This window comes from Tachysurus vachellii, chromosome 11 (assembly GCF_030014155.1).
Source record: "Tachysurus vachellii isolate PV-2020 chromosome 11, HZAU_Pvac_v1, whole genome shotgun sequence".
Taxonomy (NCBI): domain Eukaryota; kingdom Metazoa; phylum Chordata; class Actinopteri; order Siluriformes; family Bagridae; genus Tachysurus; species Tachysurus vachellii.
Genome location: NC_083470.1, coordinates 19598103 through 19615726, shown reverse-complemented (window position 1 = coordinate 19615726; position 17624 = coordinate 19598103). Strand labels below are relative to the sequence as shown.

Below are 17624 nucleotides of genomic sequence, written 5' to 3'. Positions count from 1 at the left end.
ACCAGCTACTCGCTGAGCCGCAGTTTGACACACCTCGAGCCACCTCGCCGATGATAAAGCACAATCGATTTCAGGGATAATGTGTTGCTCTGCTGTGGTGCTTCTCTGTGTTTTATTTATTTATTTATTTATTTATTTTGTTTTATCACTTTGGTTTATTTCGCAGCCTGCCTTTGACTCTAACCAGCTAACATCAGCTGGACTTGTTTCTGAGGCCAGGACTTAATAATGTGATGTGATATATTTCCATTTATGGCATTTGGCAGACACCATAATCCAGAGCAACGTACATTTATTTCATTTAACACTTTTTTCTTTGTTTTGAACTTGTGAAATGTTCAATGAAATGAAAGCAGAAGATATAAACTACGGTAAGTTAAATGTATCCAGTGTTCTACTGAAACAAGCTAAATTCCTAATAAACAGTTAACCTTCACCCACAAGCTAACGTTAGCATACACTAACTAGCTAACATGTTTCCCAAATAGCTACGTTGTACCTTCTCTAAGCAGCAAGTGTTTAACATCACTGAAGAACACTAGCTACAGACGGTCTCATTTATTAGTTGAACCCGTCTGAAAGTGTCTACGTTTTTATGGAAATCTTGAATTTACATGCTGTATTTCTCATTTTATGACAATTATGAGATTTGTTTTTAATGTTCTGATTATTTTTTCCCCCAAACACATAAGTTTGAACCAAAGAAAGATCAACAGCAAATAATCCAAATATAAAAAAGAAATAAATAATGAAAAACTCAATGAGACATGTAATAATAAATAATGTAATGCTTTTTGTGTGTGGGAATATTTTTGTTGTATATTTAAAATGATAAAAAAAAAATGTAAAAATGTATTAGTAATAAAAAATATGTTCACAAAATTCCTGTTCATACGGTTTTGTTAGCTTTTAAGCTCACTACACTTCACACAATACACTTTTTTCTAACAAAAATATATTACAAATTTATATATATGTAGTAATCGCCCTCCTTGTTCCTAAATTTAATAAACAATTTCTGACAAATCAGCGCGTGACCCAGCAAACTGGAAGAGGCTACGACAGGAACTCCTGCTTCCTTTGGCTCGGTGTAGTCTAGACAGCGTGTAAACACCATTCAGACGAGTTCCTCAGTTTCGGACCATATTTAAGAGTACAGTAACTGAAGCTAGAGTGGGGATTACGGCTGGGTGGGGAAAATAAAAATCAACCTGGAACCGTTTTAACCTCACGTGTGACTGTGTGAAGTATTAGTGTAAGTATCAAAGAGGTGTACTTAAGAGGTAAGAGCCAGGGGTGATGGAAATTGTAAAGTATCGCCGTCATTATGTTAACAAAACAGGAAATAGGAAAAAAATAGCACCACCTTTTGCTTATATGCGACACGAGTGTACAAAAAAAAGAGGGATAAGAAATGAGAAACAATTTTGACAAAATCTGAAATATTCTAAGTGGGCCATATCAAGTTATTATTATTTTTTTTTTAAAAATCCTAAAAGTCCACCATATACACCACCCCCCACCAAAGAAAACGCCTTTTAAATAAACAGCTGATTTTGGTCCAAAAAAACCCAAAACTTATTTCCAGCCAAATCATCAAAAGCGGGGTGATGCTCCCGAGTCTAAACGTCTTCCAAATCCAGAGGTCTATTAGAAAGAAATTCAGTTCCGTCTTACAGCGCACGGTTCCTCGGATTGTCTGCAGGAACTGGTTTATATTACAGGCTTTTTGTTAGACACATATGTTGACCTGCAGTTTACAGAGGGGAAATCAATAATCAGCCAGGATAAACAACACACCAGGAGAATGACTTCGACTCTACGGAAACAATGAGAAACATCATTTTCGCTTTTCTTTTTTTTTTTTTTGAGTGTGTGTGTGTGTGTGTGTGAAAATTTAGACAAACATGCAGTGAGAGAGAAAAAAAAAGAGTGACATAAAAATCACACACTTTTAGTATGGCTGTCCGGGTTTCAACAAACTCAGGCAAAGAACAAAAACAGAAAAACTAACTACACAACTACTCTAACCAATAAGCTACTACACTGCCGAGAAAGAAAATAACTTACACCACATGAAGCTGAAATCTGAGCCTCCTCTCTGCTCTGAGCATCTTCTGAGATTTAATTTCCAGTGAGATATTTAATGTCTCTTTTAGCTCTCCTCTCACTCGCTCTTTCCATCGACCATAACGGTTTAGTTTGCTGCGGATGAACTTTGCTCTCTGTTCAGAGATCGACACGATGCTCTTCTGAACCGAACTCGAAAGCGGGACAGCAAACATTTAGAAATCCGTTCGATAAGCTACTCAAGTCAGTGTGCTAAAAAACATCCGTTACGGCAGAGAAAAGGATCAGCTAGTGTATACAGCAGAATTAGATTACATGCCGGAGTCAGAAGCTAAAGATCAGTACTGTTCAGAAGGACTGGCAGACTGTAACAAGCTAATCGCTTCTGTGAAATCATTAGCTGATAGATCCAAAGTGTCGAGAAATGCAACTAGACAGCATGTGTCATGTAAGCAGAAGTATACAAACTTCTGTGACAACAACAACAAAAAATGGCCGGAACGACGTGTTCACTCATATCCGTAGTATATCCGGTTTGATTTATTGAAAATAAAAAGATTGTTCTTTTTAGTGCCGTGTCACTATCAGTGCCTGTTTCATGGCATGTAGGTTCTTACAGTATTACGACAAAACGCTGAAGAAAAAAAAAAGTGATAAGTGATCGGTTAGATTTTAGAAAAAATAAATAGTACGTACAGGTTATATGAAAATAAATCAGTTTTTTTAACCATCAGATTGAATGATGTAGTGAATGAAGTGAGCTGGATCCTTTTACATAGTATTAACATCAGCCTGCTACATGAAGGTGATGTAACAGGGATGTCAGTGCTGAGGTGAACTTCATTATAACTGCAGTATTAAAGTGATTAGATGATTGAATTTTGGTGAAATCTGTTGTTTGTTTCACTTTAATATTCAATAAGGATTTTGCCTGCCAGACCTTTTGGAAATCCGTATTTTTGGGGTAAAAGATCAGGACTATTAGTATACACTTAATGCTTGTACTTGTTTTAAAAGAACTGCATGTCGGAGGCTCTTGACCGCTCAGTAAGTACATGTGTGAGACTTCGGCATCTTGCGCATCGTGTCTGGTTTCAGTCTTACACTTGATAGTGTCATAAATGCACGGGTCCTGTTCCATTTGCCACTTTTTAGACTTGGTTTGAGGTCCGATCGATGGATCGGATTGTGTAATTCTCAGTTTGAGGCCTGCTTGTTTGTGGCCTGGCAGCCTGATGTGGTCTGGTGTCCAGCAGAAAAGGATGTTGTCTTTGTTACACTTACGACATTTGGCAGACGCCCTTATCACAACTGACTAATAGCGGGTTAAGGGCCTTGCTCAGGGGCCCAGCGGCGGCAGCTTGTTGGACCTGGAATTCAAACTCAGAACCTTCCAATTGGAAGACCTACACCTTAAACACCAGGCTGCCACATCCCACCCTTTGTCTTGTCTCTGTAAAGCGCCCACTTTGGCTAGGATGCTGGTGATTTCTGGGTGTTGGTGTTTTAAAGATTCGATCCTGCGCATATGAAAACCCGTACTGATTATTTCAATCTGCTTTCAGCTTCACACGCTCTGACTCTGGCTCACGGTGATAGTGAGATGAACACATTTCTGGCCACGAGCTTCAGAATCACCAGCAATACAATGACCGGTGCAAGTCACTGTAGAGGCTAATCTATCACCAGTCTGAAAAGGTTCAGTGTATTCAGAACTGATAGCGCTGAGTAAACATAGCAGGATGGTTGTAGAGTCAGGTTAGTAGTCTGATTTTACAAATTTTACAAGGAAGTACTACTATAATGCTCAATGTGAAAACTATTCTCCAACTTTTAGTGCTTTAGACTTTAGACTTGCTAGAACTTTTCATGCTCTGGTTTCCCATTTGTTAAAACTCACTGGATTTCCTTCTACATAAACATAAGGTCCATGATGGAGGGGAAGACCAGACAGAAAAACTTTCAGTTGCATATTGAAGGTGAATTCCTCAGCCAGCCGATGGAGAAATGACTTCACTTCCTGAAACAGCTGATGAATTCCCAGACTGTTTTGTAACTTCGCCTTTGGGTACAAGTGCCTCAGATACGAGTCTAATTCTATTTGCAACATATCTTCCACAACAAATAAGCACATTCTTTCCACTTCCTTGACTTTTATGTTGGTCACTTCATTACGGTTTACAAGGTGATGCTAATCGCTACAGCTGGTATGCTAACAATTAAAAACAGCCATAATAGACACCTGTTGTGGTCCATATGTGGACTAATGTGCTGGTAAACAAATGGGTTATATTCCTCCTCCTGCCTGCTTTATATTCCTCCTTTACTGTTACTGTTTGGATCGTTTAGGCAGTTTGAGGTTTGCAATTTCAGGGAAAGCGATTTAAAAGCTTTTCTAGACTAGTTTACAGAACCATAAATAGTAAAGCCGACACAGATACGGTGAAACGTTCAAACCTAAACGGGAATGAAAAATACGTAGGTATGATGGAGCGCGACCTGGTCCGAGCGTTAGTTCTTCGTCTCAAAACGTATTACTCAAGATGTAAGAACTGTTGGTTAACTACTTTGATAGACAAGGAATGTAAACCTGCACTTAGGATTAGTCATCAGTCGATAATCAGTTTTCGTCATTCGTAATTCAAACATCTTATGAATACACTTGCAAAGGCATTACTAAGCTTGATGAATCCTGTTGTGATGAACCTGCTCTCACACACAGATACAACTAGGTTCAACAAAATATCTTAATAAGTAGTGGATCATAACACTACTACAGAAAAAACATAAGGTAGATCCAGAAGAAATGTTAGGTCAGTTTGTTTAAACATGTTCCTGTAAGTCAGATTAAGATGTGCTCTTTCCTGTACAGATAATGAGGACTTATCTGCTCATCATACTGCAAACAAGATCCACTGTGATGTACCACTGTCAGTGACGATAGTATAATCATGAGCCTGTTCGGAAAGTGTCTTACAAAACACATGCTCACACACGCTCACACACACACACACTCACTCACTCACTCACACACACACTCACACACACACTCACTCACTCACACACAAACACACACACTCACTCACACACTCACACACACACTCACTCACTCACACACACAAACACACACACTCACACACTCTCTCACACACGCTCACTCACACACTCACTCACACACGCTCACTCACACATGCTCACACACACACTCACACACACACTCACACATGCTCACTCACACACTCACACATGCTCACTCACACACTCACACACACTCAGACATGCTCACTCACACACTCACACACACTCACTCACACACTCCAACTCACTCACACACACTCTCTCACACACGCTCACTCACACACTCACTCACACACGCTCACTCACACACTCACACATGCTCACTCACACACTCACACACACACTCACACATGCTCATTCACACACTCACACACACACACACTCACTCACACACACTAACTCACACACTCACACACACACACACACACACTGTCTCACACACACTCACTCACACACTCACTCACACACTCACACACGCTCACTCACACACGCTCACTCACACACACTCAGTCACACACTCACTCACACACTCACTCACACACTCACAAACACCAAACTGGATACATACCATTGCTCTTGGTTATGAATCTTAATATTATGCAGAATTGCTTAACGGTACTGTGGCAGCTGGTCGAGCTAGAAATCAACTGCTTAAGTAAGAATGACTGTTAGAAATTACACATGGGTGCATTTCTAACAATCGACTTTAACACACTAGAACTACCACAGCACAGACTTAGTGAAGACAAGACGATCAGGAATATTAATCATCATCGGCACTTACTCACCAAGGCCTTTCTGAGTGTCCTCCCCTGTCTGCAAGTGTGAAAAGGCAAAGAACTTAAAAAATAAATAAAAAAAGTTACAAGAGCTGGTGTGTGCTGCTAAAGCAGACGGTCGCCATTTAGTCCTTGGTGTGCCTTATCAGCACGGATTAGGCAGGAGGGCACGGGGGAAGCGAATGCAGAGCTTTCAGCTGACGGCTCCCGCACCCACAGCTCTGTTGCACACGTTGCTATTTCTAGTACTGGCATACCCCAGTCACCCACACACACACACACACACACACACACACACACACGCACGCTACACTGTACAACTCCTGCTGCAAGTTGGTGATTACACGTAAGTACTTGCATGTATTTGTATGAGCTTACAGTATTAATCATATTGAGGAGACTCTGGGAGGGTTGGGTTGTGTGCTCAATTGGCTCAGTGAGAATAATAATAAAAGAAAGAAATGGCTTTAAAGCTAAGAGATTTTGAACAAGGATCTGCTAAAGTCCTTAAGAGCACAAAGTGAAAGGTGAAAGAGAGTTGAGTATGTGTGTGTACACATGTGTGTGTGTGTGTGTGTGTGTGTGTGTGTGTGTGTGTGTGTGTGTGTGTTGGGGCGGCTGAAATGGGAAATGTGAATACCAGGCTTGGGCAATATTGATTTTTTCTCTGCTCACGATTTACCATTATAAATAAATAAATAAATAAATAAATAAACAATATACTAATCCACAACTGACAGCCAAGAATAAAAAGACCACAGAGAGCACAGGAGTGTAAAATAGAATAATATTAGTTGTGTGGTCAGGAACTGCTTGCTTGCAGTGGCACATGTTTTTTTTGACACAACCCTTTGACATATTGGTTGTTTAATGTTCACATGGCTGACATTCTTTACTCCTGTTGTCGCTACTTGAAGGAGTTTCAGTGTGACTAAGCAATAACTGGCACAGTGCAGCAAGCAAACAAACAAACAAATAAACAAACAACATGCCAGGATATTGTTGCAGTGTAATATTACACAGAAATATCTTGTACATCTCACAAGCCTAATGGATTGGGTTTATTCACAGAAAACTTAAATCTCTTTAAACCTTTATCTCTCTATTGTCCGATGATGTGACAAAGCTGACAAAAATTCATGCAAATATTTATGCAACTATGAGAGACGATTGGAGCAGGGACTTCCACTGAGAGAGAGGACAGTAGAGTGCGTGTGATCCGTGACAAAGAGCTCGTACTGTTTCTCCTTGGTCTGTATATGACATGATGCAGATAAACACTGCTGAATTTTACATATAAACACCAAATCTCCATCAAGAGTGTTTCATTTTAGCTGCAAGAAAACATATTTGTTGTCAAGGGGAATGCTAGTCGTTCCACCCCTTAATAAACATTATTACTATGGCAACCAATAGTAATAACGCCTACCGTTGACTTCATAGTACAGCGTGTGGCAGCGATAAAATCATTGTAAATGTAGTTTTAGTTTTTTTTTTGTTTTTTTTTCCAACAGCAGCTCTGACAATAGTGCTATTAATAAGCTTGTTATAATACATGATCATTTCTGTAATAATCTGTAATAAGCTCATTAACAAGGATTTATTTGGTCTATATCTACCTCTTTTAACAAATGTTGAATGTTTGACATCCTGCCTTGATGCCCGATGACGCCTGAGATAGGCACAGGCTCCCCGTGACCCGAGGTAGTTCGGATAAGCGGTAGAAGATGAATGAATGAATGAATGAATGTTTGACATAGTGAAGATTTCTATAAGGCAAATCTCAGTAACATTTTTGGAAGCCATAAAATCGTCGCTACTTTCATGGTTTGTCCGCCATAGTAAAGTCTTCAGAACAGAGAGAGAGAGAGGACTTTCTGGGTTCCAGATAATATGCTCCAAAAGGAAAAATAAAAGAAGGGCTGCTGAGAGACTTGAATGACTGTCTTAAGAAGGAACTTGTCTTGCTAATGTCAATTAAATGGATTTAAACTATAAACAGTTAAATGGTCATCAGTGGTTAATCACTGTAATGTAAGAGAAATAAAATAATGAGGATATAGGAAAACTATTAACTCCTAAGTGGTAACAGGACATCACATGTCCTAATTATATTCTTATTAGACATTCCTAACCCACACTAAATGTAGTTCCAGTAGAAACTTCACCACTAGCAATTTTGGGCTGTGATGATCTACAGCATTTATATTTAATCTCAAAGCTGGCCAGTCAGAAACCAGACAGCATCAGTGTCATTGACATCTTCTCTCTCTCTCTCTCTCTCTCTCTCTCTAACACACACACATACACACACACACACGCACCCGGGCAGGCCCACAAAATCCCCTACTGTACAAACAAAACACTCTCATGACTTGTCACATACAACACACAGGTCAATATCTTCTCAGCACTTAAGTAGTTTCCCAGTTGCATAAGCAAGCTAAGTTGACTTGATTGTCCAAGAACTAATCATGGCCTACGATTAAAATGCAGCAATTACGAGGAAACACAATTTTTCTATCTTTTTTTTTTACACATATGTTAAATTTCTGCAAATCTTCAGAGCATAAAAGATTGTGGTTAGATAATAGAAAGTGATAAAGCAAGACTTGTTCTGCAGCTTTAGAACCCCGATGCCCGCAAACCTGATATCTGATACCGCATGCTAAAGTATTGATCTGAGATAATCTCATAGAATCGTACATCCATAAACACTGTGATAAAGTGTAACTGACAGCTGGCAAAGAGGACCTGACAGACACGGAGTGTTCAAATACATGGTTAAAAAATAAACAGGCGGAGTTAATTAAATCATAGAGTATCTATTAGACGGACCAGAATAGGAGATGACACGAGCGAGGACACCGTTCAGGAACGGAATCTTGAAAATCAAAGGCATTCTGGGTCATATTTCCCAAATGCTTTCAGAAAATAAAAGATTGTTAAACTGGCGGTGATGGTGGTGGAACGGTGGGGGTCACAGTGGCTTGGTGGTTAGCATGTTTGCCTTGCACCTCCGGGTAGTTTGTACGTTCTCACCATGCCTCAGGTGTTTCCTTGGGGTACTCTGGTTTCCTTTCATAGTCCAGCCATGTGTTGTTGGCTGACTGGCATCTCTATGCGTGATCGTGCTCTGTGACGGAATGGACCCCGTTCAAGGAGTCCCCCGCCTTACGATTTGAGTCCTGTGAGATATGTTTAAAGTTCCACATGACCTGGGAAGGATAAGAGGTATAGGAAATGGACGGACGGACGGACGGACGGACGGATGGACCGATGATGTTTTGAACCCATGATGCTAGAAGAAGCATGGGCTTCAGATTTTCAATCATTCAAGATCTTCATATGCATTTAAAAAAAAAAAACCAGATATTCCAAAAAGCTTTTTTTTTTTATTTAAAAGATGCATTCACATGAAGCTGATCAACGATGACAGTATTTACATCTGTTCTGTATATTCAACACCATGGTAACACAAGACTGCTAGCAAGCTACATTCATAGTATTCAGAAGAAAAAAACACAAAAACAAAAAAAACAATAAACAACAATAAAAGGTCTGTTCTTTTATTTCCCTTTCAGTAATATCCGTGAGGTACCTGTTACTAAGGAACAATGTTGTTCTGGACTGCATTGTATTCCATACGATTTATTGACAATACATGAAGCAGACACAAACACACACACACACACAAACCCCCAAGCCATCGCCCACCATCAATATAACGATTAGAGGAATAAAAATCATATTATCTTACCTGTCGACAGCATTAATACCGCCGAGAAAACGTCACCTTCACAGCTATTGAATGTGTTTAAAGGCCAAAAGCTTTAGATAAACGCGAGTGACGACCATAACGGACCGGTCGTGTGTGTCACCGCATCCACACACAGCTCTTATCTAGCAGCAGCCAGCAGCCTCTGTGTCGGCAGATATCATCCGTGAGCTCTTCACAAATCTCCACAGCTCGTTCTGGCTTTAATTCGACTCCATCCTGGCGACGACACATCAAAAAACCAGACAAACTCCGTGTCCGTGTCCGTGTGTAGCGGAGCCGAAGAGACGGAAGTCAGTAGACAGAAGTCGTGCTAAGCTAACGGGGCTTCAGCAGCCTGACACTCCCACACTCACACACGTCGTCCTGCACTCACAGCTGCCCCACACGCACCATACAGGCTTGGGGTGACACCAAAAACGTCTCCAGGACACTTTGGGAAACCATTTCTTGGCTGAATGTCGTGTTTGAACTCTTTGCAGCTGACGGCTGTACGTCACCCACTTACCTTGACACTCATTACTTTCGTTTGCAATAGAGTTAGTGCGCATGCGCGAACGGTTTCCCATCAATAATCGTCTTTATTTATTTATTTATTTATTTATTTATTTGTTTATTTATTTTTCCTCACGCGTATAAGTTTTTTTCGTTTGTTTGTTTTCATTCAGTCTTTAGGAGAGTTTGACGTTTTCTGTTATACGTGCGTTTGACATTGATCAATATTTGTTCGAATGTTTTTTTTAACCGTACTCAGAAAAGCGTGAACGCACTGTTGCCATGGCAGCGCGTGAAGGTTGCTGGACGTGGTGCGCGTGCGCTCTCTGCAGTTAAAGGCAACACACACACATTATTTATATATATATATATATATATATATATATATATATATATATATATATATATATACACACACACACACACACACACACACACAATACATTTTGTTTAGTGATCAGGAGTAATCATTTCAGATCATGCATTTTAGGGATATCAGAGAAGTACCAGTGTTTACAGCAAGAGAAGAAAAGAGTTTTATAAGGTGTTTTTAATTATAGAGTGAGCTTGCTTTATAATAAATGAAGCCCTTAGCTGATGAAACGACAAATTTGTACCTTTTTTTTTCTCCTTTGTTACTTTCTGGCATCCACCAGAAAAAATGCAGGAGCAAATTGCACTTAACAATGTAACTGCACTGAATTAATACAGAACATTTTCTCTTTATCTCATGGAATCATTTCTGGCTATAACACTGAGTTTAATTGATTCATTCATTCATTAATTGTGTCAATTATTTATTCTCTGGTCTGCAGGTTTCACAATGAAGGCATTGTGTAAATTTCGGTCTTTGTTAGGAAACAGCACCTTCTTCTGTTTAAAACGACACAACACAGGTTACTACATGCATTTATTAAGAAATACAATGCAATAGTTGCTAAAAACCTGTAGCAGAGGCTTTCGATCAACTTAACATATCCGTGCGTTACATCACATTACTTTCTTTCGTTTGAGTATAATTTTAGACCTACATTGTAGTCTAAAGGGTGATAGCTGAGGTCTGTAGAAAGTGTAGGGAAAATTTTACATTACACCTTTTTACAATCTTTAAACTGAGATCTTTAACTGACGGAGTTGTTACTCTTGTGGGGCTGTCCGCTGTATTAGATTCTCCAAAACACACAAAGATTTTGCATAAAGGCTTTTAAGTAGTCCAAAATTGTGCATCTATCATTAGAGGACACAGATGAGAAGACAGCTATGGTGGCTCCATTGGTCCTTCTGAGCTATATTTAGAATACCAAGTAAAGCAGTGTCTGATTTTTGGATCTCATATTAAAACTAGCTTAGCTGTAAAACCCTGTCTTACTTAATAATGTCAAAACGAAAACTTTTACCTCACCAAACACTTCTGGGATGAATCAGGGTGCCAAGTGCATCTTTACACACGTCGGTTCCTGACCTGACTAATGCTCTTGTAGCTGAATGGGCAAATCCTCTCAGCCACACACCAAAATCTAGTGGGAAGCTTTCCTAGATCATTGAAGGTTATTAGAACAGCAAATCATTGAATAAATCTGGAATAGAATGTTCAATACGCCAATGTGCGTGATGGTCAGATATTCACAAACCTTTGTCCATGTAGTGTATCAAGAAGCTATAAAAGGCTTTTCTGATGAACTGAATAAATCTCCAAATAGACTACGTTAAGCTCCAAAGGAAAAAATGCAGCTAGAAATGTAACTAACTCAAGAGACCTTTAAGGTGTAGATAAGATAAACATCTTATGCTTAGCTGGTTAGCAAGAAGGCTATTAGCTAGCTATTGCTATAAAAGTTAGTGTTTTAAATACCTTCTCATTTAAACATAATTCTAATTAGAGCTTTTCTTTTGAATTGTGCAAAACTAGCATGTTGTTCACACCTCTTTCATTTAAAAAAAAAATATCACTGAGTCATCTATGATAAAATGTCATTTATTTTTTTAAAGACCTGATGATGTTCAAATCTTTATCAAAGACAGTTATTTATAGATGTTCAAAAATCACATTTTATTCTCCTTTCTTGAAAGATGGAAAGCTTCAGTTTCAGACTTACCAGCTGCTCATGACATGCACGACAGTGTCAGGGTGCTAAAGCATTAAAACACAGTACATCAGGCCCTGTTTATTTCTACACTGTGTGGAACTGAGTGGATTCAGACATCTGTCAGTTTAGTACCTGCACCTCACAAATACTCCCCAAACTCCTGAAAAAAAACTGGTGTCTGTAAGTGAAGTTACACAAAGCAGATCCAAACACCTTGTTCACACACCGGTTCATAGAATACTGACATTTCCAGCTAGCGTCTTCCAGTAAGCAGAAACTAAACTGATGAACAACAAACTAGCAGTTTAAGCTTGATTGTGTGTTTTTCATGATTTTGGGCTTTCCACTGACGAGGGCAAAAATGAGCTATAAATTATTAAGAATGTACAAAGTCCAGTCCTTCGAAAACAAAAAAAATTTAAAAGAAACATTGACAAGTTATTAAGTCAATTTCCTTTGCAACATAAAAATAAGAAAGAAATAATGCTCTCTTTCAGAACATTGGCAGGCTCCCTGTCGGTGAGAGAATGATCCCAAAGACATAGAAGAGTCCCACAAGCAGGTTGAGCTTGGCTGTTTTTTGTGGGATCTTGATGTAGTGCTGACTGCGAAACTGGCGCTCTAGCGGGAAGGCCATGGGCAGAGTGAGCAGTGGCAGTGCCATACTGATGGTGTACCGTGTGGCCAGAACACAGAACACCACATAGGGTGCGAAGAGCAGCACATTGTAGAGGACGTAAGAGAGTGCTGGGCCAGCCAGGATGGCGAGCGTAACGATGCCGGCGCTGCGATCTGACTGCATGTCACGCGTGTTGTTGCTGTGCAGGATAGCCTCGGCATGCAAGGCTAGTGGCACGGCATACACCAGAGGCAACACAGACAGGTGACCTACCTGCACTGCATGTGCAAACAGCACAGCCAGCGGCCCAAAGGTGATCAGGATCACGACGTCCCCCAGAGCCACGTATTTCAGACCAATGCCTGCGCAACAGGAGAGAAAGAAATATATGAGTGACCTGAATTCAATTTATTCAATAGCAATATAAATATATACAAAGGCTGTTTCTGTTCATATGGGGAAAAAACCCAAAGAGGACATTTAATAAACATCCATTTATAAGGCACCTTATTAATTTCAGGTCTTTTGTATCATTTCTGATCGGTTTATCAGTTATTTTACAGTTAAATGGGTCTATGGCTGCAACGAGTTTTGAACATCTGGTCTATGAAATAAGTGATTTTCACCCTAAATAACAGTTCTTTAAATTTAAAGCTTTTTTGTGGTCCATGGAGGAAATGTGGAAGCACTGCAGAGTTTATTACAGTTGGATGTAAGACTCAGGAGTCACGCATGCTTTGGTAAAGCATGACATTTTCACAACATAAATCTAAAATATTTAGATTTCTCTCCAAGCCGATATTTGAAGGCAGAGACAATTATTGACGACAACGTAAATAAGTGGTATGAAAGTAAATTAGCTGAAGAACAGTGCATCCATTCTACTGTCTCAGCTCTGCAGTAGGAGCAAAGTGAACTGTGCCGAACTGTATACATGACTACTGAGTGTTAATTTGGGCTATGGAACAAACAAAATATTTGATGTCTACAACACCAGGAATTGGAGGAACAGTAAAACTAAAAGTGCACATTTCTTGCCATGTTTACCTCCAGTGTACAAAAAAGAACTGGACAGCCCTCCAAAATAGATAAGTGCTAGATGCTCTAGCTTCAGAGTCGAAAGGAAATACAACAACGTGGCACAGAGACATCCCACAGAGTAAAGTAGGGCGCCAAACATCACCACGTCCTGCGGCTCCAGGATCCGGTCCACCAGAGTCCTGTCATCACTCTTCTTGTGATCGATACCCTTGGAGAAATCGTAGTAAGTGTTGACTAGATTCCCAGCACCGTGTACCACCAGAACGGCGATGGCGCACACCAGCAGAATGACGAGGTCCACGGAGCCCTCCAGTTTGTAGGCCAGGGCACTTCCTAAAGCCACGGGCGTCAGAGAGGCGCTGAAGCTCCACGGCCGAAGGGCCAGAACGTACGCCGCGCACTTCTGCCGCACGTTTGAGGTCATCTTGGCCAGCCGGGAATTCTTGCCATTGCAGTTTTGCGCCGGTGCTTTTGATCCATTCAGACCATTGGAGCCGGACAGCAAGTACGTCTCTGCGCTGGTTTTCTTCTGGCCAGCTGCCATCGCTTCCTCAGTGTACCTAAGACAAACAGACGTGTCTCAGAGGGTGCAAAAGGTCTCAGCTTTCTTCTCATCTAAGAAAACACTCATTAGATACAACATGCCTGATACACACAGCATCATCAGCCAGACCTTTTAATACAGGTAATGAAAGTTGAGTAGAGGACACTGATTTTTCAAAAAAAAAAAATAAAAAATACAAGACCATAACACATTCGGACACGTAGTTTAGCCGAGGTCAAGTAGCGGATTAGTTAGCAATGTAGCTAATTAGTAGAGAATAATGAATCAAACAAAACCCATTTGTCCTTCATCCTAACCCTAAACATCACGTCGTTTAAAACCAACCATATCTTATATCTTATTATTAACTTATTTAACGAGCTTGTGGCTAATGACGGCTAGTCAGGCTGAGATTACAGAGGATTAGAAGACACTCGAACGCGTTTGAAGTTCAGTGCAACATCTAAACTAGTTAGCATATGCTAGTTTACCTGTTCGCTGTCTCACTTAGAGAAGATTAAACGCTATTTTACACCCTGTCGACACATCTTTCTGGGATTTCCTGTCGGGAAACGCAAAGAGCTCGAACTCCTGCCACACTCACAAGCTACGTGTCAATTCTAAGGGTATTTAGCTTAGCGCTTTAGCTAACACCCAGCAAACAGACGGACACCATTTCGTCCAGCGTACAACTGCGAAGTCACTCCGGCGGGAAACAAAAAAAGCCGGTTCTATAAGTTCCGCACGGTTAAACCTTTGCTTTATACTGTTTAAGATAATGAGTAATGAAATGCCACGATTCTGGAAGGTGGTAGTTTAGACATTGTGCTGCTCATTTGAACATTTTGAATTAAAATCCTGCCAATCTTAACCTTTAACTGCTTGGATGAGTGAAATAAAAATAAAGAGCAAGTCAGTCCGGATACAAAAATAGCATAAGCTCAAGGCCTCATGCTCTCATGACTGCATGATTGTGACACACACAATCTTATCACCTTATACTCCTTAATGCTACATTTTCTTTTTTTTCTCCATCAGGCACCACAATGTTTGTGTTCCAAAATGCAGTTATACTGTTATAAACACACTTCTGTCATTCTTTCATTGGCTTGAATGCAGGCATTACACCGAAATCTGTGACCCATCGTATGTTGTGACCATAGAGGGCGCTGTTGCTAAAATGCAGCTTAAAATAGGTCGTCTAGAGAAGTTCGCTACGCAAACAGCGTAAATGCAAATCTTGCGTAAATCTTTTTTTGCGAGAACGCACCAAGCGCCGTGCACGTTACCTTGAACGCGCGTGCACAATAGTGCCGTCGTGCTGCAAAGAAACAGCTGCATGCGCCATGAACTAAAGACTCATTTACAGTACTTAAAAAAACAAAGCTGTTCAAATGCTTTTGCATTCTCTATTTTCATGACTGCTTTTTTTTAACTACCCTGAAAGTCATTTATTAATTAAGGCTAAAACAAATTTAGTCAGATGCGGATGCTTTAGACTGTTAATTATATATATATATATTAATTACAATTAATTAATTAATTATATAAATTAAATGTATAACAGCAATAAGATTATTATTATTATTATTATTATTATTATTATTATTATTATTATTATTATTATTATTATTCCACATTTGAATGAAACAAATTTGAAAACATTTGAATTATTGTTATTCGGTAATAAAGTGCTGAATAAAATACTGGAATTCGTTATTGTTCTCCATATTCACTCTGGTGATGCCTAATACCCTCTATTTTATATAATGAAAAAGATTTGGGTCTCATATCAACAGAAACAAACTTATAGCAGGGTCACCAAATTTGATAAGGCCCTATTACAGGTTATCAGAATCTGTTTCCTCCCTCTATTACACACCAAATTGAATTGAATGTTCTCCAAATTCACTCTGGTGGTGCCTAACACCCTCTATATTATATCCTGAAAAGGATTTGGGTCTCATGTCAACAGAAACAAACTTATACACACGTGGACAAAATTGTTGGTACCCTTCGGTCAATGAAAGAAAAACTCGCAATGGTCACAGAAAAAACTTTAATCTGACAAAAGTAATAATAAATAAAAATTCTATGAATGTTAATTCAACAGAAACAAAGAAAAGCATGTGTAGTCATGTGTAGGTTTGTGTAGTATCATGTAGTTTTGTTTGGTTCGCCTTGAAGCAAAGATATTGACACGACAACTGTTTCTAGCTGCAAAAACATAAATGATTCACACTTGTGTCTACGGTTTTTGAATCCAAACCACAGACAAAGTGGCTTTGACATTAGTATATTTGCCTCACACTTCTGGGGGTGTGGGATTGATTCATTCGTACATCCTTGTGCTTCGGGGGCTTCTTCCTGGAACTCTGGACTGGGGGAGGAAACTAAAGACATCTGTTATTGGCTGAATGGAATCTCTAAATTGGTCGTGTCCAATTTTATCCACAAAGGGCCTCTGTGGTGCAGGTTTTCATTCCAGTCTATGCAGGAGCCGCAGCTGATTCCACCTGTTTCAGTTTTGGCTTCCTCTTGGTTGGAATTGAAACCTGCACCCAAACCAAATCTTTCTGGATAAGATTGGACACCGGAGATCTAAATTGTTTGTAGTGTGTAAATCGGTGTATGAGTGTGTGTGTGTGGGTCCAAAATGGGTTCCAGCTACTGTGGAGGCCCAGACGGGTCCAGTGTTATATAAGGTCAAGACTGCTGAAAATCTTTCCTGGAGGAGACATACTGATCAGTTGCTTGGTGGAGCTAGCAGCAATACACATCTTCCTGAGGTCACTGATGTCACTGATCAAATAGATGACAATTCTCCAACTTCAGTAGTCTCCACAAATGAGCCTATGATGACCACAAATGGTCCATTTGCTAATGAACCATCATCTTCACCGGCAGGAAATGGAAACCAAATTATCCGGTATCCAGTAAGGGAGCGACATCCACCTCAGCATTAATTGGATTACACTTAGTTAGGGGCTACCCTTATTGCTTCGGGGCCGAATAATCCCCTAAGCATATGATAGGGTCTGACGTAGTCTACCCTCATTCCCAGGTTATAGTATTGTTATTGTATAACAAAATTCAACATAAAAGACTCAATGTAAAAAAAAAAGATCTATCT

At 39.8% G+C, this 17624-nt stretch overlaps 2 protein-coding genes across 3 annotated transcripts in view; both read right to left on the bottom strand.

The window, feature by feature from the left end:
• Positions 1-10228, bottom strand: part of mib2 (MIB E3 ubiquitin protein ligase 2) — a 62963-nt gene extending 52735 nt beyond the window's left edge. Inside the window, exon 1 of one of the 2 annotated variants that reach the window (XM_060882237.1) lies at positions 9688-10228. In XM_060882237.1, the coding sequence (XP_060738220.1) occupies positions 9688-9700 (13 nt within the window). In that variant the 5' untranslated portion in view covers positions 9701-10228. Of the gene's footprint in view, positions 1-2070; positions 2222-9687 lie in introns of those variants that run through there. The other variant, XM_060882238.1, reaches the window with a different exon arrangement.
• A 1933-nt stretch (positions 10229-12161) lies between these two features.
• On the bottom strand, positions 12162-15194 carry ubiad1 (UbiA prenyltransferase domain containing 1). Its single transcript, XM_060882177.1, has 3 exons — positions 14983-15194; positions 13954-14507; positions 12162-13268 (listed from the first exon to the last, which is right to left on the bottom strand). Exons 2-3 carry the CDS (start codon positions 14489-14491, stop codon positions 12781-12783), a joined length of 1026 nt encoding a protein of 341 aa, XP_060738160.1. The 5' UTR covers positions 14492-14507; positions 14983-15194; the 3' UTR covers positions 12162-12780.
• Between the last annotated feature and the right edge of the window lie 2430 nt (positions 15195-17624).